Genomic DNA, 23,361 nt, shown 5'->3' with positions numbered 1-23,361 from the left:
TATTTACTCTAACATTTGTCCTAAAGCTTTAAACGCTGGCTGTCAGTTGAACAAAGAGTTGTTGATTAATGATGTCCAATTAGTTCATTAATCAGTGGATTAAACAGATCTGTGTATTTTTTTGTTTGTTTTGTTTTTACCTTAATCACATTGCTGTTCATTAAAGAAGTGCAATTAGTATCTGTCTTCTCTTACAATAATTTGTGAGGTCAATGGGGAAGATGCATCCAGAGGATTTTTGTTGGTCTTTCATATATATAGTATCAGGACAGTTTTCTAATGTAATTGCTGTTGGTGGTTAGCTGTTTAGCTAGTGAAATCACAGCTTACATTAGCTAACCAGCAAAATCACATGAAGAAACAGCTGTCTAGTTATCAAAAGTGGCCAGTGTAAGTTAACCTTGATATAATACATAATGTATCCCTTTCTAGAAAGCTAACTTGTGCTTTTGCCCAGCTAGTTAACTTTCTTCCTTATAGCTAGCAAGCTGGCTCCTCAAATTGGTAATAATCACTTGCTTTTGGCAAAAAGCTTTTTGAATTGTCCGTGAATTTCTGCTGGTTATGAATTTATGATAAACCCCACCTACGCAAGCCCAGCAGAGCGATTTAGAATGTAGTGCACATCTCAAAGCGTTAATAACCTCCTGAGCTCTGCTCACTACTCCTCTCTCAGCACTGCCTCCTCTCCTGCTTCCATGTGCTTGTTGCACATTTGATATTTTCGTTCTTTCGTGTAGTGAAATTGGTGTTCAGTGGTGTAACGAAGGTGCAGCGTGGTGCTTGGTCGAGTGCTCCTGATGTGATCAGTTTGGGCTAAGCTCCGTGCTCTTTCCCTGTGCTTGAGCAGTGTGTTCCCCCTCAGTAGACTCACCCCCTCTCTCTGTCCCTCCGCAGAGTAACGCCAATGTCCTCCAGCCAAGTCCGCAGCAGCGACGCCTACGTGCTGTTCTACGAGCTGTCCTCCTCGCGAATGTGAGGTTCCTCACAGGTGGGCGGGGTGCCGACAGAGGAGCGGGAGGGCAGGAGCCAGGCCCTCTGGGACTGAACCGTACAAAAAAAAAAAAACGTGGCTAACATACCCCCCTCCCCCGAAGCCGGAGAGAGGATTCCTCCCCCCCGGGGTCACAGCCGCATGCATAAGGGTAGAATGGAGAGAGGTTCCTCTTTCTTTCTCTCCCTCACTCGCTCTCTCCCCCCTGGGGAAGCAGGGCAGAGGGAAAGAGTGCATTTCTGTGCATGTGACGCCAGCCTGTGGGGGCATCTCCAGGCAGCAGTTCAAACAGCCGCGTCACAGAAGTCCCCGTCTATGCACCACAACCCGCAAACTCTCACCCCCGACTGCGCCTTCTCTCCCACCATCGTTTCAACATTAAAGACTAATTTTTTCTCCTTTTTTCTTTTCGTTTTGGATTTTCTTGTTTTTTTGTATTTGTATTCTTCCTCACCCTTCGGGAATGGTTTTGCGGTGCCCCCTGCTGGGGAGTTCCCGTAGGAGGCGATTACAGATCGCAGACATGCACCCATTTAACAGCTCGCAACCCTAAACTCTCCCCTCCTGTCGCACTCTTACTTCTCACCACTGTCCGCGTGCCTGTCTTTCTTAATCTCATCTACCTGATCTTACTCCCCTCTGCCTTTCGCCACCTCATCCTTTGTCTCCGTCTCCCGGTGGGGTTGAAGGGACGAGGGCTGTGCTGTTGGACGCCTGCTGTGTGCTCAGAGGACTCCCTCACTTGTGTTTTCTCAGTGTGGCTGCTACTGACATTTTAAAATGCTGTGAATGAAAGGACAATCTGACAACAACAACAACAACAACAACAACAAAAAAATTCTTAACAGTATGGATTCATCACTGATTTCATGCCATTGAACAACATAGAAAGAATGTTTTGAAGACACTATATATGTATATTTTTATATTATGATGCAATATAGAGAATGTACTATACAGTGGTGCTGAAAATTGACCCATTACTGTTTTCGGTTAATATAACAGTTGAACGAGAGAGACTATTATTTATGCTTATTGGTGATAAAGGAGATGAGTAACACTTTTTAACAGTGGCACTCAAAAACATATATATAAATTAATAAATTAAAAAACAGATGCTGTGTACTTCTGTGTTCCATGTTCCATTATTGTGGTGAAATTGTTCAGAGGGTTGGATTTTTCTTCTTTTTAAGCAGAATGCAGTCCCCAGGTATATCCTTGATAATATTATTTTCTCTACACATGAGAGACAGATGCAGAATTTAGACTGTGATCGAGTCTTGTCGTGTCTAACAGTATTCATACCCAAAGTTAGTTCTATTTATTTATGTATCAGTAGAAAAGACTGGCTGTTTGAAGATATGGATTTTATGTATTGAGTACTGACATATAAAATAGAGTTTATACAACAGTAAAGTTTAAATATTTGTACATGCATTATTCAGTCAGATACAAGAGTCCTGACCCCAAAGACCCCATTTCTACAGCCCATATATTTTCATGTTTACTGAGGGCAGAGATGCTGTGCATACAATTTGTCATGGAATCAGGGTACCTCAAACAAGGCCTAGGCCACTGAAGTGGACAGAGGCCAGTTTCTCCAAACTGGTAGTATGCCTGCCTTTATGCTGCATATAACAGAACAGTCTGATGTAGTATATACACCTGTTGTACCGCCTAGCCTTACGTCCTCCATCTTATGCCTTGGTGTAAATCCTTTACCTAGCATAAAGCAGACATGTGATTTCAGTTATGACTTCAAATTATGTATGACTGGCAAGAAAAAAATCCAGCACATGTATGGTGTAACATACAAATTTCACAACAAGCAGGCATATAGCTGGTAGTTAAATATTTTATACTGAAACAATCCATTGTGTATTAAGATTTTGGACTGGGGAAGAAGAGACCTGCAAAGTAGTTTATAGATGAGCTCTTATGAATACAACTGAGATCTTATGCAAATTATGCAAAATGCAGCATCATCAGTTAATAATTAAAGTGCACAAATTCACAACATGCCTTGCCATCCACATAGTATCGGTGTACTTGGCAGTCAATGTGTTCGATTTGATGCTGTAGCTAGCTGCAGTATGTAATTAAATTAGTTGTGCTTCCTAGTCTGTAATGTTGAAAAAGATATCAGCAAAATCCAGAATTCCAACTTGGAGAAGAATAAAAGAACCATGCCTTAATTCCATCTCTGTTCACAACTATTGTCATCTGTGGCCAGATTTACCAAAGGGTTATGTGTGTATTATGTGAGGTAACAGTCCTCAAACATTTAAGTAGAATATATTAGGCAGCCATCAGTGGTGAAATTCACAACAGAAAGTTTTCCTCAAGGATACATTCACTGTGCACCTTTGATAAATATGCAGTTCTTCATATGTGCGCATATAACTGGTGAAAGTGCTAAAACTTGGAGGGGATTTCGCAAATGGGGTCAATGAAGTATTCCACTGAATACTTGATTGCTAAAGCCAATTTTTAAATAAAAGTAAGCCTAATATTTGTGAGCAAATTCTACAACCTGTGAAAAGCAGGTGTTTTTTGGGAACTGCATGTATTGGTTGTGTAAGCTTAGCACCACAAAGAAACTCAATAAATGTACAATTTTCATTAAACATTAAATACCATATGATAAAATTTAACTCATTTTAGATTTTATATATTGATATATCGTGTAGATGCAATATTAGAGACAAAAATAAACTTCTTTAGTAGTCCTAATATTTTCACTTTGGCTTAATTTTGTTGCACAACTTGAAACTAATGGTTGAAAAAGGCAGAGACAGCTAAAAACATTGAAACACTGGCTTGGACACTTGGGCAAACCCAAACCAAAGACATATCAGACACTTGTTCGCATAAATATAATCACTATCACATGGACTGCTGTCATATATGCCAGAAGAGAAAGAGATGGATTTTACTAACCCTGGGAATCATACTAAACAAGAGACAAAGCTTTTGGGGCACCGATAGAGGGAGCTAGCAGCCACTGAAGTGATGGACAATCTGTTCAAACAGCCACTTCTGAAGAAAATGATTTATTGAGTAATAGCTGTGTCAGGAGTTTCATCCTGCCATACGGAAGATAGCTAGTTCAGTATTGAAACCATGTGTCTGGGGTTCCCTGCTGTCAGCTAGTTATCCTAGCAAGATGGTTTGACTGTCAGAATACAAATAAATGTAAACTTTATTTAATGGACACCAAGTTAAAAAGTATTTACTTAGGTGGCTTGTTACCTATTTAATGAATGGGTTATCTGGGTTAAGTGAGCAAGTTTGATAGATTGATTAAGCACCTTTATATATAGCTCGGGAGCTAGCAAACTGTACTATACGTGCTAGCTGGCAATATCTTATTGATTTTCTCACAATTTGAAAGCATTGTGTTGTGCTTCTTCATTCATGTTCCAGAAACTAATAATAAAGACATCTGAAGTTACTCTTTGTCCTCATGAGACTTTTTTGTGGGTTACAACAAAACCACAAATATAGGTAGCTACAACAGCTGTTTGAGTCTTTAATATTACCAATCAAACAGCTTCACTTCCTGCCATTCTGGAACCTAGGAGCTGATTTCTGGAATTAATTTTGATCTGAAATTTTTGGAAATAAACAAATGGTATGCTGCTAGCCTTGGTGTGACATGACTTCCTGCCTCCTATTTCAAGAGCATCCATAACGGCAGAATAACAGTGTGGAAGCATAGCAACCAGAGATCTACAACTGCATCCATTACCTGGCCTTTTCTTTTGTTTCTGTAATGGGACACCATACAACCTAGGGGAGTGCGTATTCCAGAGAGGTCATGAGGGTAACTGGTAGGGAGAACATCCCAACAAGGACAAAGTCACTTTGTTATCTGAAACCCAGGAAGGAACAGGTCACCATCCACATAAGCTCAACACAACCAGCCTTCCACATTCACTAAAATGGGCACAGCAGCACCAACAGGGAGGTGAAAAGCATCAATATACTCAAAGCAGAACAAGCCTCGGTCAGGGCAGGGTAATGCACTTTATGCAACCTCATGCATAAACTCTTCTGGGGTCAGGGGTCAGAGTGGTGTCCAACGCTACAGACCCCATTGGTATTCCACCATATCATATCTGTAACACCCTGTGAGCACAAGCAGGATAGCCCTGTTTGCTGCATCACAGATGAAATTAATTTAGCAACACTGCTGTGAGAGCAAGCCTCTCTACCATCCGGGACTGGACCATTAGAAATGGCATTGCTCTCTGCAAGCACACAACTGGCCAGTTTGATGAAGCTGTGCCATTGCTGCCAGGAAACCGTAAAGGGACAATGTGTGTGTAAATCAGGACCCTCCAAAGAGTGTTTGGTAATGGATGAAAGGCAGAAGCAAAAGGATGTGCACTGAGTAATACTCACAGTTCTGCTCTGCTGAATCCAGCACCTGTATCGCTCGCTTCTCTAAAAACAGTGCATTCTCTGCAGGGTCCGAGCAGGGTTTGGAATAGAAGTATGTGGGTTAGCCTGGAAGCAAGGGGTAGGGGGGTACTGTGGCCTGAAGTCGGTGTATGCAGCTCACACTGGCTGCATGTGTGGTGCATGCACTCCAACTCTCAGGGTACACGAGAAAACATGAGCATTCTAGAGGCCAGGTACTGCCAAGGCTCTGGCTGCCACTCAGGAGGGAAGGTTGAGCATCCAGGCTTCACATCATTAGCTTAGCGTGAGCACTTACAGTACATTATTAAAAAATAAGCACTCTAAGTGCTTCAAATCAGTCAAGTGGAGAGTAGCGGGAGAGTGTGGAGTGCATTGTGGGTCAGGGTGAGATGCAGGCTTCTCCCATGCTTAGTCAGAGTGGGGGAGGCATTCGAAATAGGGAGCGGCAGAAAGGACAGGTACAGCAGTCAAGCAGTTAGGCAATTTGAAGGGGACAAATATTAGAATTGATTTCAAAACATGGTTGCTATGTACTGTAGCTAGCTATCTGATTCAATAAATTTGTTTTGACAGTTCAACACACTCAGAAAAAACGTTTTCAGGGTGGTTGCTCTCAGAAAGGTAAGGTTCTACCTAGAACAATTTTCTCCTTGAGAACCCTTTTTGGAAGAAAGAGTTCCTCAAGGGATGTTCATAAGAAAAAAAGTCAAGAACCCTTTCAATTCAAAGAATTCTTTTTGGAAGAAAGAGTTATTCAAGGATTCTTTGGAGGGTGAAAAGATTCTACATAGAATGGAAAAAGGGTTCTACGCTGAGCTAGTGCTGGTCGGTATGACAAAAAATTTGTAACACCGTATTTTTGAAGATTCTGGAGGTTTTTTTTTGTTTTGCATGACTGGGCCTTTATATAGGTTTGTGGCTTATTCTACTGTCAGGAGTACATAGATTATAAAAACATTTTAATTTCATCATGTATATAATGAAGGCTTTGATTACTACAGGGTTTGCTTGGCCCCACAAAATGACACAATATATGAAGGAATCAGTATGCATGAAACAGTTGCAGAATGTAAACAATTTTTATTGTGCAAACTGCAACGTGGTAAAAACAGAACTTAACAAAATAGATATGCCAACAACTTTAACATTGCTTCCTTTTCAAAACAAAATATTTTAAGATAGTTCTATAAACAGTATAAACTGACCTAAAATACTCAAAGTGTTTAAGTATGTATTTAAAGTATTTTGTACTCAATGTATTTAAGTGTGTGAGCCGTATGAGGGGGCCCCCAGGTTAGGTTGACCCCGGTGTGAGGGACCCCAGAGATGGGTGGGGCACCCTGGGATGGGAGAAGTACGGTGGGGGAATGCGCGAGGTACGCCTCTGTGTGTGAAGCGCATGGGCGTGTTTCCCAAAGGGAAGGGCAGTGTGACAGAGTGCTGTCACTACGGTTGAGTATGTGCTCTGACTGCCATACCAAGGAGCCTGGTTCTTTGGTATTGCAGTCAAGCTGCAGGTTTGGTACATCGTAGACCCAGGTTTGAGCCCGGGTGGGGTGACTGCTCTTGCCCTTCGCTATACCCTACTACTTGCAGACAAAAACTTCTAGGACAGAAAACCAGTGATGAAAAGCAAAGCACAAGAAAATGTCTTTGTTGACAAAGAAAGGAAAAGGCAAAACTGGTAAGAGGATGGCAAATGATTTGTTCAAATAATTAACCGAACATTAACAGCCATCCAAGTATCAAATTAGACTGTCATCCGTAGTTTCAGACAAATATTAAAAATATTTTTTATGCAAGTTGTCCTAATCAGGTCTTGAAATAAATGATTGAACATACAAGACATAAGGCATAATGTAGGACTTTTTAAAGAACTGCAAAGCTCACTTGCTGTTTATGACAGTCTGAGGGGGAACTGGCACAGCTGAACTTTAAACTAGGCTGATATTAATAGCATTAATAGTGAGAAGCCACCTCCAGTCTTATAAGTACAATTGCTGGAATGTTCATGCCCAAAGACTGTGTTGGGGTACAGCCTTGAATGAGAGATTGATTGCCTGTAATACACAAAGAAAAATGACAGATTCAACCTTTGGAACTGTTTTCAATATGTGTAGATACCAAATTATGTAACCTGTATTATTGTCCTGTCAGTGATTTTGTCATGTGTTAGCGAGCAAAAAATATAACCTTCCTAAAGAAAAATTCGCTGTGGCCTGAATTTCATTCTGCACCTGAAGTTTCCATTGAGCTGCCTCAAGGTGACAGGTTAATCCATCCATCCACTTGGGAAGCAGAAAAATTAATCGTCTGGAGTGGAGTAAGTGGAGCTTGTTTTACCTTGAATTATTATATTTTAAAAAAGCTTTACCAAAGCTTTACCTTTGTTGGCAGACATCCAACCTATGTCCCACCCACATTCTTACTTTATTTACCATTACATTTTCCAGAGAACTGAACTTTGGAACCAACATAAAAGACTCAGGAGGTGTGACTGATCTATATCAAGTTATTTTATCGCCGGTCTACCAGAGTCGATTCGTTAGCGGTGATCAAATCAACCATGAAATTCGGTGTAGGAGTGGATGGGTATTTGTCTTTGGTAGAGAGATAATCTGGCTGCTGAAACTACAGTGATAACGAGGAAAGGTGAAAACACAGGGGGAATGGCAGGTTACGGCCAAGCCTCCCTTCCAGGTATGTCTTCCGCTTGTAATCTCAAAACAGACAAACACAGGATGTTAAGACTGATTATAATGTGATAGCAGAGGCAGGGTACACAAGTAAGTGGCTGATGCAAGTCTGAAGTGTTGTGTTGCACACCTCGTCACAAAGCTGAATTGGTTGTGGGTGCAGTGGTGCTTTATCTCTCCGGCAGGTGAGGTGAGATGTCTGTCAGACCTGAGAGTGGTGCTGCTAGGAGAGCGACTATCTGGGAAGAGTTCAGCTGGAAATGCTCTCCTCGGGTCGAGGCAGTTCCAGGTGGGGGTAGCGACCACACAGAGCATGAAGCGCTTTAGCATCATGGCTGGGAGACACTTGACCGTGGTGGACACCCCAGGCTGGTACAGTCAGCGCCCCACACCAGTGACCATCTGGCGGGAAATAGAACGAGGGGTGTCTCTCTGCCACCCGGCACCTCACGCCCTCCTGCTGGTCCTCACTGTCGGCCAAGAATTTGGACAGGCCGAGTGGACGGCCATGAAGCAACACCTGGAGCTCCTGCAGGGCCCAGTATGGCCTCGTACTATGGTGCTGTTCAACCGTGGGGACAGACTGTGGGGGAGAGCCATTGGAGAATACATCAAGGGTGGAGGACAGTACCTCCAATGGCTTGTTGAAACCTGTGGGAACAGGTATCATGTTCTGGGCCGGAATGTGGAGGATCAGGTGAGAGACCTCCTGGAGAAGATAGACTTAATGGTGGCAGGAGAGAGCCCATCTGCCAGTCAAAACCTGAAGGCAAATTTTGAACTGGCAATAGGGAATAGGTGGACAGCTGGAGATGAATGGAGACAGAGGGAGGAGAGGGAGAGGTGGAGGATGGAGTGGCAGACTCAGAGGCCCACAGTGCTCCCTATGGGTGAGTTCCCCCCATCGTTCCACTGAGCTTGAAAGCACAGGTCATCACTTCACTCACAAATGTAGCAGTGTTACTGGGACAGAGAGTGGTACCTTTACTGAGTCTATTCGTTCTGCTTATGCGCTGGTAGTACCCTGTTGAATGCTCACTGCTATGGCACTTGTGGTTCCGGGAGCGTCAAGTGAGAGCCCCATAGAGCTGGAAAGATGCTGGGCTGCTCTACAAATGGAGAGCAGTTTCTGGGGAGTCCAAAAGGCCCAACAGTAAAATGAAAAGCTGATAGTGAAATATATAGCATGTGAAGAATAATATATTTCTTTCTTCTTCAATATATTTCTTTCTAACGTTCATAAGCACAACTGTATGAAAACACACATATATATGTTATGTTGTGTTTCTGCATTGAATTAAATTTCTCATCCACAGTGGCGTTCTGCCATGGCTCTGCAATGGGGCTGGTGCTGCTGGGTAGGAGAGTGTCTGGGAAGAGCTCGGCTGGAAACGTCATCTTGGACAGGGTGGAGTTTGAGATGGAGACGAGGACGACCCTCTGCGCAGTGGGACAGGGCACGGTGGCTGCAAGGAGGGTCACCGTGGTCGACACTCCCGGCTGGAGCCTCTACGGCCTATCCAACCCGGAGCAGGTGAGGCAGGAGATTGTGCGCAGCGCGTCCCTGTGCCCGCCCGGGCCCCTCGCCTTCCTCCTCGCCGTCCCGGTGGACTCCTTCCTGAAGAGCGACAGGAAAGCAGCGGAGGAGCACGTGGACCTCCTGGGAGAGAGAGCGTGGAGACGCACGTTAGTGCTGTTCACATGGGGGGACAGGCTGAGGGGCCGAAGCATCACGCAGCACATTGACAACATAGGGGCGCCCCTCAGAGGGCTGCTAGAAAGATGCAGCAACAGATACCATGTCTTCAACAACACATGCCGTGGCAATCGAGCCCAAGTAACAGAGCTGCTGGAGATGATAGAGCGCATGTAAGTGTGGCATGCATCCGCTTCTACAATGGGCCTAAAATTTCAAGGGGTACTACCAATTCTACCACTTATCTGGTGCAGTGGAGTGGCCAGAATGCCAGACTCACTTATACAACCTCTTATTGTACATATATTGGTGAGTTAGCCATAGCCTAGGCTAAATAGCTATGTAGATAGCTAGCTAACTAATTAGCCAATTAACTAGCCATCTCAAGTATAAGGTAGCAACAAAATCCAAGCACTTTTTGAGCATGATTTAAGATGCTTACCTGAAAAGGTAGGCTAACACCTGTTGAGTGGCTCAGGTACAAGCATGGCCCTAGCCCCAAGGCTTGGGTTCAAAACCATCCCTGGTATCTGCTGACAATGACTGGGAGCCCACAGCCAGGGAACAAACTGTATTTCTATATTTCCTTCTGTAACTCGTGAAGCCAGCCTTTATGTGTTTCATCACTCTGCACCCTGCAATCTGCCACCATTCAAATTTCAGTCTTCTTGTTAAATTATTTCATTGAGTTTAAGCACTTTATGCTAGGGTGACCATACATCCTCTTTTTCCCAGACATGTCCTCTTTTTGGGGCGCATTTTTTAGGTCCCAAAAAGAGGACATGTCTGGGAAAAAGAGGACGTATAGTCACCCTATTTATGCTAATTGAGGAATGCAATTATTTTCCCTCTTGACAATACTCTGTATTCTCATGTTGCTCATAAGGTATTGTGACTGATATTGTATTTATTGTTCGGTTGTATTTGTGTTGTATGTTTTGCATGATATTGGTCATTTATTACATGGTAAATTACATGTTCAGGCAGGTCACTCTTAAAAATTGATTAGGTTCATCAATTTAAATGAAAGAACCAGGAAAAATAATATGTAAATAAACAGAAATCAGAAATCATGAGAATTTTTTTCATTCAGATCTGTATTGCTACAATGTGGTCTTTATTGCCACAATTAAGTACACTTAAATACACATTACTGAGGCATCAACATTTAAGAAGGCAGTCTTGCACCATGCAAAAGTAAGCAATGGATCTGAGGTTGGGTCTGACACCATTCAAAGTAGCTTTTTCAGATTTGTTAAAAGCTTTAACAACCAAAATGCAACTTTCTTTTGTCGTTAATTGTATGTTGTTGTTTTTTTTATTATTATTATTATTTGCCGGGTATTAAATATTAAACTATTAAACTATTAACATTAGGATTTCTTTTAATCATTTGATATCGCTGAGGGAGCAACCGAGGTCAAGCGAAAGGACCCGCCTCTTCCGACGTCACGGACGGTTCCATCTAAAGTGAAACACAAAACGCGATGTTGAAAGTGTTGGCCTGCGGTGTTTTAGCTTTTCCTGGATTATTCTTTTTCCTCAGGAAAGCGCTCTCCTCTACTTTCAGACAGTGGAGCGATGCTGACGTGGTGTTTGTCAGCGAGAAGTAAGTTCAGAGAAACATGATTTATTTGTGAAAGGTTGCAGCCTGCCAGGGTTCAGCTAAGTGCAGTGAGCTTCCTTGAGCCGCAATAAAAATGAACCTTAGTAAGGGGGTAAGAACTTTTTTCCGGTGGCCAAGAGGTGAGCACTTTCAAAATAAAAGAGCAGCCGTTCTAAATGAAGATCCTCCCTTGACAGCTGTGAATATGATTTTAAAGAATTGGAAAAAGTTGACCCTTTAAGATGACGTGTTGTCAATATTGACAGTGTTTGGCCAATGCCATAATAAATTGTATTTACTCAAAAACAAAGTATAGTGTCCCAAATAACAGACTGGTGTCTGGTGGTTTGGATGTTAAGGGATAAATATCGTGTAAGCCTTAGGAAATTTGGGAGATGGTTGACTGATGGTTGCTTTTTAGGCATATTTAGATTGATCGGGGTTTTCTGAAATTTCTCATTGTTGAACGTTGCTGTGTTGTCAACACGGGGCATGGTTTGCAAGTGTTCGGTGTTCGTTTGTCATCCCCTGCTATAGTAGGTCTGGTGGATTCCGACGTCTTTCTTGCAACAAGCCGAGAGTGCTTCGATCATGAGCCTTGAACATGTCGTTTGCATTGTCCGACGCGTCGAGTTTTTGACATCGACTTGAACTGCGTTTAAACCACCTGTTACTTAGGAGATTAATGTAGTTCTGAGCAACTCTCAACTCAGCCACAACCTTGCAGACAAAATATAATGCACATTTAATGCAAAATATAATTATCTTACCCCAAAAAGGGCCCAACATGTAGTTGTACTGGAGATATGGGGTATGTCTTGTAAACCCGTAGCCTGCATAACCTGTAACAGTTCCTGTAAAGTAGGAGGCAAATCACTTCTCTGTCTCTGCTAATTTCATTACCTACACAGAAGACTTGCCTCGCCAGCCATTTGTTACTTGTGCTTGCTTCATAAATTTGCTTGATAGCCGTAGCTCATGCTAGTTAATGTTACCTCAGCTGCACTTCAGAGCGTTATCGATACTTGTAGCTGTGCCTTCTCACTTCATTGTAAAATGCTTTTTGAGATCCATACAAAAAAGTCTCCTTCAGTTTGGATGTTGGATTGTTGGATTTTATCCAGCAGCTGGTCTTCATTTCCTTCCTTTCATCATCTTCCTCTACCTGTCTCTCTCTCTGTCTGTATCTCTCTCTCTTTCTTTCTCTTTCTCTCTCTTTCCCTCTTTCTCCCTCTCTCCCACAAGGCTGGTGTCCTCCCTCCATGCAATCCTGGCCACAGGAGCTGGGGTTATCATTGTTACCTCTTGCAACAATGTGATGACTGACAGGTAAGCAGCAGTTTCAAACATCAGTCAGTAATATTAATAATAATAAACTTTATTAGTGTAGCACTTCTCATACAGATTGTCAGATGGTGAAAATGCTTTGTGGGTAAAATTAATAGAGAAATAAAATTTCATTTATAGAAAGATAAAAATAGGATATGATTATGACAAATATACAGAATCAGAATTCACTCATGTGGAGATAAACTGTGAAGAGTTTGGACAGGAGCTATTCATTTCAAGTAGTACACTCCAGTAGAAACTAGGGCCTTTTCTTTCCTTAATACATCACCCCACCCAGCCCCTCCACTGAAAAACCAATTGAATTAGGTTCTCCCCATAATAACAGTACAGGACAGAGCAACACATGTGATGGTCAGACACAAGAGAGTCAATAAGCTGACCACACCACAGCTGCACTAGCACCATGCATTCACACGGTGATACAACAACTGGTTGTTATAACAGGTCCTGTTAAACCTTAGTTGATTATTAGGTCAAATTTATTGATTAATCGCTACAGCCATAGTTTATATGAACCTTCACTTAGCAACAAGCCAAGGCTAACTGTAGCACACTTTCCCAGTTTTACCTTTATGCTGTGAACCTGCTCCAAGTATGAAGAACACACACCCCAGATATTTTGATGACTGTTCTTAACAAATCCTGCTTAGAGTAATTAGTCAAAAATGACAATGTTTGACCATGGTGCTGCCATTTCCATGAAACTGATAACAATTTTAAAAGCATAAAGCTGACAGGCTTCGTGTGGGTGTGTGTAATTCCATAGAGAATAGGCCCTGCCAGGAGTGACACACTAGTTTGTTTGTGTGTGTGTGTGTGTGTGTGTGTGTGTGTGTGTGTGTGTGTGTGAGTGTGAGAGAGAGATTTGTGTGTGAGAATTGTGTGTTTTGTAGTGTTTGTGTTGTTAATATTGTGGGGATTTTGTGTGACTGAGAAAAATCCCAGGAAGTAAAACTGCTCTTTAGAAATACCTTTGTACACATTAAGACTTTACTTAATGTGGCCTCAAGTGACAACCTTGTCTCCCCTCTGTGACAGACACTGGCTTGCCACCGACTTTGTGTGGTTTGGAATACCCTACATGTCTTATGACATCTATGCCATGTACCTGAGCCACTTCTACACTTATCAGGTCAAAGGGTACAAGGAGTACAGAGAGCATTCTCTCCACACACTTAAAGCCTTCCTCCGCCGGGACTTCCTGCTTGTCCTCCACCACGCTGTGTTGTTGACCATCTTTCTACCCATCACTCTGGTGAGAATGAGTTGTACAAAGAGAACATGTAGATCACGCACAGTTTCACTCTTATTTTGAAACCCTGGCAATATTGTATTATGTATAACATGTATTCAGCTCTACCTTGGTAATAGTTTGTTATTATTGATAAAGCCGATCACACTCACACACACACACACACACACACACACACACAGAGCCAGCCTATCAGCAAATCAACTTGCAGCCTAGTTAGCCAGGTAGCCAATCATGCATTTTGGCAGCTGGACAGTCAGTCAAGCAACCATCTCTCTCCCCCTTTCTCGCATACTGTCTTTTGTCCTTTCAGTAATACAGTTGTTTAGTTTTGTTAGATGGGAGTGCAATATTGAAAGCAGTAGGATGGGTAGAGGGCGGTCTCCTATAAATCATAACATGTGACACATATTGTGTACTTTCAGTCCTGTGGGGCTCGTACCTCTGTAAGCATCATATGTTCCAGAGTAAACTCAAGACCTCTGCTCTTCATTGGAGATGCACAGCTAATGAGCTAGTGAATGTCACCTAGAAGTGTGTGCCATACCCATGGTGTCCTCCTTTTTCTCAGTTCTTCCGGAGAGATCTGGGAGATTTCTTCATCGGCTGTCTCTTCATAGCAGAGTTCAGTACTCCCTTTGTCTCACTTGGGAAGATTCTCATCCAGGTGAGGCCTGTCTCATACCCGACACTTCATGCTCAGGATGATGCGGCTCCAACATGTTTAGCCACTGGAAAGACTCTAAAACTGTATTTCTTGAGCTTTAAGTTTTGTGCTGCCTTTGCTTCATTGGAAATTTCACAGCTTGAAGTTGAATTTTAAAAAACGTAAATTATGGATGTTTTGTGTGTATGATTTTTCCATTGTGTGGAAGTCTGTGGCAGAGTTGGGATCAATTCCAATTTCAATTAAGTCAGTTCAGGAGATGAACTGAAATTCAATTCATTAATTGAAAACCCCTCACAGAGAATGGTGACTGATTTTCAGTTCATGATTTGAATTGCGGTTCATTCTCTCTGTTGTCTGAATTTAAATGGGATTGACCTTAACTCTCCTCTGTAGCTCTGTGTTATCAGGGTTCCATTTTTGTTCATTTCACTCTTCTTTCAGTCTTAAGGGGGAAAAATAGAAATACAATTTCCACCCTCACTGAACATTCGTTCAGTCATTGAACATTCCTAGTTTGAGGGCACCACCTAGCGGTAGATAGGGAAAATGTCTTTCGCATTAATATCAAAAACAAGAACGCAGTGTCCAAAAGAGGCAAGCTTGCGCTATTCCTGCCACAGAGTCATGATATCATTGCAGAGCCAAATTTTCTCCACCCACCATTTCTCCCTCTGATCCACCTATAAACCATATTGGCCAGATTTATCTGTGTCTGCTGTTTTCCCTTTTGCTTTTGATATAACTTTGGTTAAAAAAAGTTGCATTAATCTGTCCCTGACTTGTTTTCTGGAACCTTCTTTCCCACCCCTTGTTCTGCCCCCTCAGCTGGGGCTGCAGGAGGTTTGGCTGTATAAGGCGAACGGCCTGATGGTGCTGCTGAGTTTCTTCGCGTGCCGCATCGCGCTCTTCCCCTACATGTACTGGGTGTACGGGCGGCACGCCGGCCTCCCCTTCCACAGCGTGCCCTTCCACCTGCCGCCCTGCTGCAACCTGGGAAACCTCTGCATCCTCGCGCCGCAGCTCTACTGGTTCACTCTGCTGTGCCGCAAGGCGCGCCGCACCTACCTGCGGCAGGGCAAGCCCAGGCACCCGCCCCCCGTCACTGGTAGCTCGAAGGGAGACTAGATGAACTTCCTCTCCGGTTGTGACCATGTCCCAAACTGCTGCTACTGTCCACTTCACTTTACCCTGGGGCTGCTGCCACAGTGTCGTCATGTTTCAGGATTCATCCTGTTCCGCTGCGGCCCATCTGCTGCCAGCTCTCTCACTGTAACGGAGGGCCACCACTCCTTCTCTGGTACCACTGATTGCTCATATGGCTGCTGGAAACCAGGGAGAACCTTCTCACCCTTGCGATGGAGTAGTAAGCAGAAACCACTATAGGCTGTAATTGCTGGCATACATTAGGCGGTGGGAAAAAGAATATGCCACTACAACCACTCCAATAATTATCCAATGGTTACTCTAGCCCGTGGGCAGAAGCATTATGCATAGACTAAGATGATGCATGGTGTAGGCTGAAATAATTCATTCACCATAAGGCAAAGTGAGCAATGGACTCCATGGTAACTATGTCAGCAATGCTCAGTGACATTGTGTTGACTGTGACCTTTTTTCTGCTCCGGTGTGTGCACTAGTGTGGTATTTTAGCAATGGAGAAGTGTTAGTGTGAAACTACTGTTGCAAACATAAAGCTCACAGCTCACATCCCTGATTAATAGGGACAAATATGATGTAACATAAAAATGTACATACATGACCATTTTTGGTGTTAAAATTTTAAGAAGTCGTCATACTTTATTCATATAATGGCATTGCACAGAGGCCAAATTTGACCTTCCTGGTCAGAATATCCTGATTTCTGTTTGAGTTCATGACTCCCTCTTTCTTAGCAAAGGCTTGAAGACTCAAAGATGCAAACAACCCTAAATTATGCAGGTGTGGGCTGTCGCTCAGTTCTCCAAACCGCTCACTTCTCATTTCATCTGACCAAAGACATCCTTCCAACTATCATTCAGATGTTGTTTGCCATGTAATTGTAGATGCTGCAAATGCACTACCTTCACTCCTTGATTGAGATTTAATTCTGAAATCATTAGCTATCTAGCTGCTAGCCAGATCAGTTAGCAATTACATGCGTCTTACATCATTTTCACTTCTAGCTCAGCATCCAGATTTACCCAGAGCATACCCCAGAAACAATTTTAGAATCTCCTGGGTTCTCAGTGAAAAGGGGCTCCAACAACCAGTCATCTACACTTACCAACTGCAGACAAATGTGTGGAGTAGAGCTCAGCTTATATTTATTTTGTATGTGTCATTGTCAATGTGAAGCATCTCTCCAAAGAAAATGTCACTGTGGTTGCGTGGCCTAAAAGCACAGTGGTAGTATTGTAGCATCTGGATCTGAATAGTCTAGGATATGCTGTAATGCGCGGTAAGTGGTTGTAGTTTCTCCTAGCTGCTGGTCAATTGAGGACCCCCCCGCACCCCAGCTGGCTCTGCAGCTTTGTGGTATGGACTGTTTATGCAGGCAGTTTACATGGGGCTCCAACAGCTTCATAAAGCTACAGCACCTGCTAGTAATCCTCAGTATCCTCAGTGTAAATATATATCTTTTTGATTACTGCTGAGTGCTAGAAATTCTTTAGACTTTTGTATATTTAGAAACGGGTACACAAACTATTGTAAAAAGATTTTGTGTTGCAAAAGAACAGCCAATGAATGTAGACAAATGGGTCAGTATATTTTTCTTCTGCAAAGGATTGCACTGAAAATATCAGATTGTATCTGGTGTACACAAGTGAGGACATGTATAGTATCACCTTGTGAACGTAACTAAGGAAAGTTTTTTGAGGAAGGATTTGGAAAAACATGAATATGCAGACTATATGATTTTACTGGACTTCTTCCTGATCAGCATCAATGGGGGATGAAAAAGTAGCTGGAAGAGAGGAAGGGATTGGGGATGTGCTCATGAAGACAGAATCTCACTTGATCCAATCCATGCTTGTAGAAGCAGGATGTTTGATCAATTTACATTAGTTTACATTTTACATTTACATTATATTTTCTCTGTTGAGATTTTGTTTCTGTTGCCATGTCCTATTCATAACAACTGTCTTTTCCAATTATATGAAATGCAGGCATAAACACATCAAGCGGATATCAACCTCGCAGTGATCAGAAACACTGCGTCATTCCTATACCAATGCTGTACTATACAAAAACTTACACTTCTAAGAATTAAGGAGTCCACTTTAAGAATAATTTTAACTGTAAGAACTGAATTCAGTGGTACTCGAGTGGGAAAAAAGCTGTTTAGAATTTGAAGAGATTCATATTTCAAATTTTTATCACGCACTATTGACTGAAGCATCTGGCATGTAAAATATTTTGAGAAAAGTGTTTGTGCCGCTGAGTGCCTGGACAAGGCAAGCAAATCATCCCGGATGAATGGGATTATTATGAGGAGGGTGCACTCAAAGTTCACTGCCTTCTGTGCCTTGACAATCTTCACCTCAGCTGCTACTAAATGTTGCCTAAGGTAATGAATGTAGTCAGACCTACACTGCCTGTCCAGTTTTTGATACCTTATTAGACTTGATTTGATGAGCATATTTGGTATTTTGTGTGTGCTCTTTGGAGAATTTATTATCAGAAGCTCACAATGTAACTGACATGACCAAGAGAAATGACTTGTTCCAATTTGGTTAGTCCAGACACCGAAACTAAAATAAATCAATTTGACTATTCGTTTGTGTCGGCATCGTGCTGTATAGGTTATGTTGCTCCTGTGTGTTTTCGATGGTCAGTAGTTGTTTTGTTGTAATGGAAGGAGAATGACCCTCACAAGGTGTAACCATTCCAGATAAACATACTACCTACTTTAATGTGTTTGACTTGGCTTTTTCCAAGCAAATCAAAACAGCTGACAAATAAATACAAAATATTTTATTTAGAGAAACACAAGTGGAAGTTCATGGCACACATGGTACAGTTCAAGTGGAGGTTCGTGGTGAGCTCACAGCTGAGCGATCTTCTGGTGCAGCGCGGCCTTCATCTCGGCACAGTCCAGGTTGTCGGCGATGGAGGTGAGGAAGTGCTTGGTGTTCTCCCTCTCCAGGGTGGAGCTGCTGCCGGGGTGTCCCGCCAGCAGCGCCTCGCACTGCGTCAGGATCTCCAGCGCGCACAGGAAGAGGGGCTCGGCCCGCCCGGGCAGCATCACCAGCACGTGGAGGACGTGGCAGAACAGCTGGGTCAGAACGAACAGCACCTCCTGCCCGCCACCCGAGGCGCCCGAGAGCGTCGGGTTTTTGGGAGAGGTCGTGGGGGCAGGGGCAGGGGCGGGCAGCTGGGCCTTCAGCAGGGCGAGCGTCTCCCTGACGGTGCCGGCGTAGAGCCGCGCTGCGTGCGCCCAGCCGCCGGCGGGCAGCCAGTCTGCGCAGCTGGAGCCGCACAGCAGCTGAAAGACGCGCAGCAGCAGCACGGACAGCCGCAGGGCGCCGGCGAAGGCCCTCAGGTCCAGCAAGGGCAGGAAGTCCACGTACTCCAGCGAGTACGGCACGTGGAGCCGGCCCGAGCCCAGCAGCTCCCGCAGAGCCCCCAGCAGCCTGCTCCACCCCTCCGCCGTGCACCACGGCAGCGTCTGCACCAGCGCCACCAGCAGGCCCTTGCTGAACATGTTGACGTCCTCTGGCCGGCGCTGGTCCAGAGCCAGGCGGCTCAGCATGGTGTCCCGCACCTCCTCAGAGATGCAGCAGCACTCGGCCCAGGCCAGCAGCCCCGTGCCCTGCCCGTACTGCAGCAGCTTCAGCCCTGACCACTCTTCCTCCGGCAGGTCGCACACAGCCAGCAAGGAGCACGGCACCTCGTTTTTGAAGTGTTCTCCCCAGATCGGTTTCAGGTGAAAGGGCACAGTCCAATCCAGCGCTTCTATCTTACTTCGGAGCCAAAAGAGGGCCCTAGACCAGGAACTGGGGGCTGCGGCCACTTCTCTGCCTACTATCTCCCCCAGGACTGTCAGCGCTGACGTCAGAAGCTCCTTCGACTCCATGGATACGTGGAGGGCGCCCTCTGCAGGCTCCTCCCAGCACCTGCAGCTGTCACTCAGCAGCTGACAGAGGGAAAAGAGCAGAGGGAACGGAGAGCAGCTCATCACCCAGTGCGGAGAGTCAGTGTGAGGGGTCTGCTTTAGAGTGGCCATAAGCACCTGCAGACACAGTTCCAGGCTACAGCCATGAGGGAGCGAGGGGGAGAGATTAGGCAGGACAAAGGTCTGCACGACCTTTTCTGGGGGGAGCAAACACAGCCCTCCCTCTGCAGACTCACCTGCCACCGTACTCGAACACATCAAAGCCTCGAGAAAACTCAGGAACTGCTTCTCCTCCTGAGGCGAGGACAGCTTACCCCAGATGGCCTCCTGCAGACAGCTGCACAGCAAGCCGCCCCCGGCCGCGCCCCTCCCCTCGGGACCGCAGGGTTGGTGACGCACCAGCCCCGGAAGCTGCCGGAGGATGCGGGCCAGGAGAGCGTGGGCCCCCAGACTGGCCACAGCCATGTGGCAGCAGCGGCGCAGGGTGGCCTCGGGATCCTGGAAGGCGACGCGGGACACCGCGGACACGGCGGCACCGAGGCTGCCCTTCGCCTGGGTCTGGATGATGCTGTTGAAGGACAGGTTGAGCTCCTCGCTGAAGCCCTCCGACACGGCGTGGGGCAGGCAGCTGTTCAGCCCCCTCTTACCCCAGGAGGCCAGCATTCCTGCCAGCGTGTCGTTCTTGTCAGGCAGTGGAAGCCCGGTGAAAATGTCCAGAATGATCTCCCTTAGCTTTTTACACTGCACAATATTGGTGTCGGACTGGCATTTTGCAACAAGGACTGATACTAATTTCAGAACCAGCTCTTTGTGCTGAAAGGCATCCCTGTTCCTCTCCAGGCAGCTAATCCACTCACTCCCAAGTGAAGCCCAGTTGATTTCGGAGGCAAACAAGTGAGTAATTTCCTGGTATTTTTCTAGACGGCGGTCAATTATAGCTATGGTGACACGAGCCATTTCCGTGGAGTTGCATTCCAAATCAGGGAGGAAAAGAACATCCAGCATGTTCTTCAAAGCCAGCTTCAGCTCATTCACATCCTGCCTCTCTCCTTCCACCAGAATCTCAGACGCTTGCAGTTCCTCCAAGGCCCCGATCACTCTGCCTAAGCTCTGTTTTAGACGGAAAGCGTTAGTGGGGACATCGGTTTCTGGGACAGTCAGAAGCTCCCTCTTCCCCCAGGCTTTAGTCAGAGTCCGCATAGTCTGCACAGCTTGCATCAGCGTCATTCCACGTGGCTTGAATCGTGAGGGACTGCATGTGGCAGCCAGGTCTCTCTGGGCTTCTTGGATGGCTTCAGCTAGTTCATACTCCTCTGCGCTGATCTGCCTCTTTCTAATGCACACTGCCTTTGAAAGATTCTGAAGATGAAGCTCTGCACTGGTGTCTACTGTATGGTCCAGCAAGAATGAGGTATAAAAAGTATCCAGGCAGTTGGAGAGGGCGAAGCAGCACATGCCAGGTGAACTTATGTGGTCTTTCATTTCCTTAAACGCAAGGAGGAGCATGGATGGGACACAGGTGGGGGCCAGGGCTCTGTCAGGGTCTGGCTTGAATTTCTTGTGGGCCTGGGGTGAGAGCTCAGCGGAGGGGTTAGTGTAGCGGAAGCACTGGGCCGCAAAGGCTTGATCCAGGGCCTGCTCTTGTCTGCCCTTCCCCTTCCACAGTTCCCACCACACTTCCAGCAGGAACTGGGCGTCTTCCTTGGTGCTGTCTGTAGTGCTGTGCTCAACCAGCTTGGCTAGCTCCAAGCACAGGGCCGACGGTGGGAAGCACAGCAGCAACTCCACGTATATTCTGGAGAAGCCCATCGACTTGACCAGCTCGAACAGCAGCGCACGGTTGATTTTGGGCAGGCTGTTCTGCACTGAGAAAAAAGGATTCTCCCTCCATGCGGCGTCAACGTCATTCCCTTTCTCCATTTCCAACAGCTTGCTCCACAGGATGCAGATAACCTTCTTCCTCCAGTCGACCTGCTGCTGGTTTCCCCCATGACCCTCCCCACAGATCTCAAGGACAGCCTGAAGCACAGGGCGACCCACCGCGCCCCACTCCTGCTTCCTCAGGGAGCGCAGCTGCTTTGAATGGCACAGCTGCTCTGCCAGAAGAAGCCCTCCCTGAAGCACAGCGGTCTTCTCACAGCAAAGCCAGGACTCTGCAATAACAGACACAGCACTGTGTCAGTAAATCATTCACAATGAACAGGTCATGTAGGGATATTCAGTGTGCTATCAACCTAATTCTCCCTCACCTGATAACTACCTCACCACACATTCCAGATTTCACAAATACCTTTGTCTTGTGGATCAAACATAATTTCATATTAATTCTCAAATAGTTTTTGAAATATGGTTATTTTAAAGTGCCCATTTTTGTGCTTATCCAGGCTTCCTTGCAGATGTTGCAACATTTAGATAAAGAAATTAACAGACAATACTGGAGTCATTTCAAAGCTCTTTGGATCCTCAAAGAGATTTACTGGCTTTGATGTTTGAAATGGATTAATATTAATATTTGATATTTCAAATATACCTCCCAAATATTACCTTTATTTTTGATGTTCTTATTATTCAGCACAATGTGTTGTCGTAAAAGTCAAGTCACCATTCCCCAAAATGCTTAAGCGTGACAAAAACCCCGTTACGTTAAGCTTTCTGTGCCAAGTAGATAATGGAATTATCTAACAAACATGTATTCCAAACTATTTTAATATGCATTCACTTGCACCTAGGAAATAAGAGTGGATCTTTTAAGAGTGGATGGCTAGTCTCGCAAAATCTATCACATTAATCCTCCCTTTTTCTAACTGCAGAATAAATGAATGTCAGGTCAGGTATATACTCTTACTCTTTTCCAAAAGGAAGTAGTTTTTTGGATCGTGATTGATTATTAGACGTTTGCGGAGCGGACTTGCTGCAATACATCCGCACATGCAAACATCTTTTAATGACAAAGACTGAGTATGTATCTTGTGTCCGTAGAAGTCAGTCTATAATGTATTCAAGAAAGCCGTGGCAGGTACAAAAACGACCACTTCAACAATCCATACCTCGATTTAAGATAAATATAAACTGACTTCACAGAGAATTACCTTATACAGAAGGTACAAAGCACCACATATACCAAAGCTTGATGTTAGCAAGCTTGCCAACATTACTACAACCGCTAAACTAGATCAATACTAATATATATCTCGTATTATTCGCACATTTGTGCCGCTAACTAGCTACCTAGCTAGTTACACAAGCTTGCGAATATTGTTTCGCCACACAGGTGAAGACAGTGCAATTGTAGAGGAGCTGTGTTACCTGAATAGATGCCATTGTAACTACCGGTACCCATATCTGACAGCCAAGTTAGCATGCAAATTTCATACATGCAGAAAGCCGACATACAAATGCAAATTCAAGCTTACCTGATCCCATAGTTAATGATTAGGAAGCAGTTCTTAGCAAATGAAACGAACGAACCATTCAGTTTGTCACCTAATTAAACTAAAACAGACCTTTCGATAACTGGCGTGCAACAGCTTTGACTACTGGCTGGTTTTACATTCGGTTGTAACATTCGGCGATT

General features: G+C 44.6%; 3 protein-coding genes across 7 annotated transcripts in view; 2 read left to right on the top strand and 1 right to left on the bottom strand.

Annotated features, from left to right (window-relative positions):
* Window positions 1-3,799, top strand: part of LOC118783166 (ubiquitin carboxyl-terminal hydrolase 2-like) — a 38,520-nt gene extending 34,721 nt beyond the window's left edge. For all 5 annotated transcript variants that reach the window (XM_036536885.1, XM_036536883.1, XM_036536884.1 and 2 more), the window contains one exon: window positions 898-3,799. In XM_036536885.1, the coding sequence (XP_036392778.1) occupies window positions 898-979 (82 nt within the window). In that variant the 3' untranslated portion in view covers window positions 980-3,799. The remainder of the gene's footprint in view (window positions 1-897) is intronic.
* Window positions 3,800-11,301: 7,502 nt separating this feature from the next.
* On the top strand, window positions 11,302-15,817 carry LOC118782923 (TLC domain-containing protein 3A-like). Its single transcript, XM_036536547.1, has 5 exons — window positions 11,302-11,423; window positions 12,666-12,749; window positions 13,809-14,025; window positions 14,594-14,689; window positions 15,518-15,817. The coding sequence occupies exons 1-5, from the start codon at window positions 11,302-11,304 to the stop codon at window positions 15,815-15,817; spliced, it is 819 nt and encodes a 272-aa protein (XP_036392440.1).
* A 2,894-nt stretch (window positions 15,818-18,711) lies between these two features.
* gemin4 (gem (nuclear organelle) associated protein 4) lies at window positions 18,712-23,255 on the bottom strand. Its single transcript, XM_036537246.1, has 2 exons — window positions 23,201-23,255; window positions 18,712-21,940 (listed from the first exon to the last, which is right to left on the bottom strand). The coding sequence occupies exons 1-2, from the start codon at window positions 23,208-23,210 to the stop codon at window positions 18,717-18,719; spliced, it is 3,234 nt and encodes a 1,077-aa protein (XP_036393139.1). The 5' UTR covers window positions 23,211-23,255; the 3' UTR covers window positions 18,712-18,716.
* Window positions 23,256-23,361: the final 106 nt, after the last annotated feature.

The sequence above is a fragment of the Megalops cyprinoides genome, chromosome 9 (assembly GCF_013368585.1).
Source record: "Megalops cyprinoides isolate fMegCyp1 chromosome 9, fMegCyp1.pri, whole genome shotgun sequence".
NCBI classification, from domain to species: domain Eukaryota; kingdom Metazoa; phylum Chordata; class Actinopteri; order Elopiformes; family Megalopidae; genus Megalops; species Megalops cyprinoides.
The sequence above is the reverse complement of the archived record's forward strand: the minus strand, read 5'-3'. Positions and strand labels throughout refer to the sequence as shown.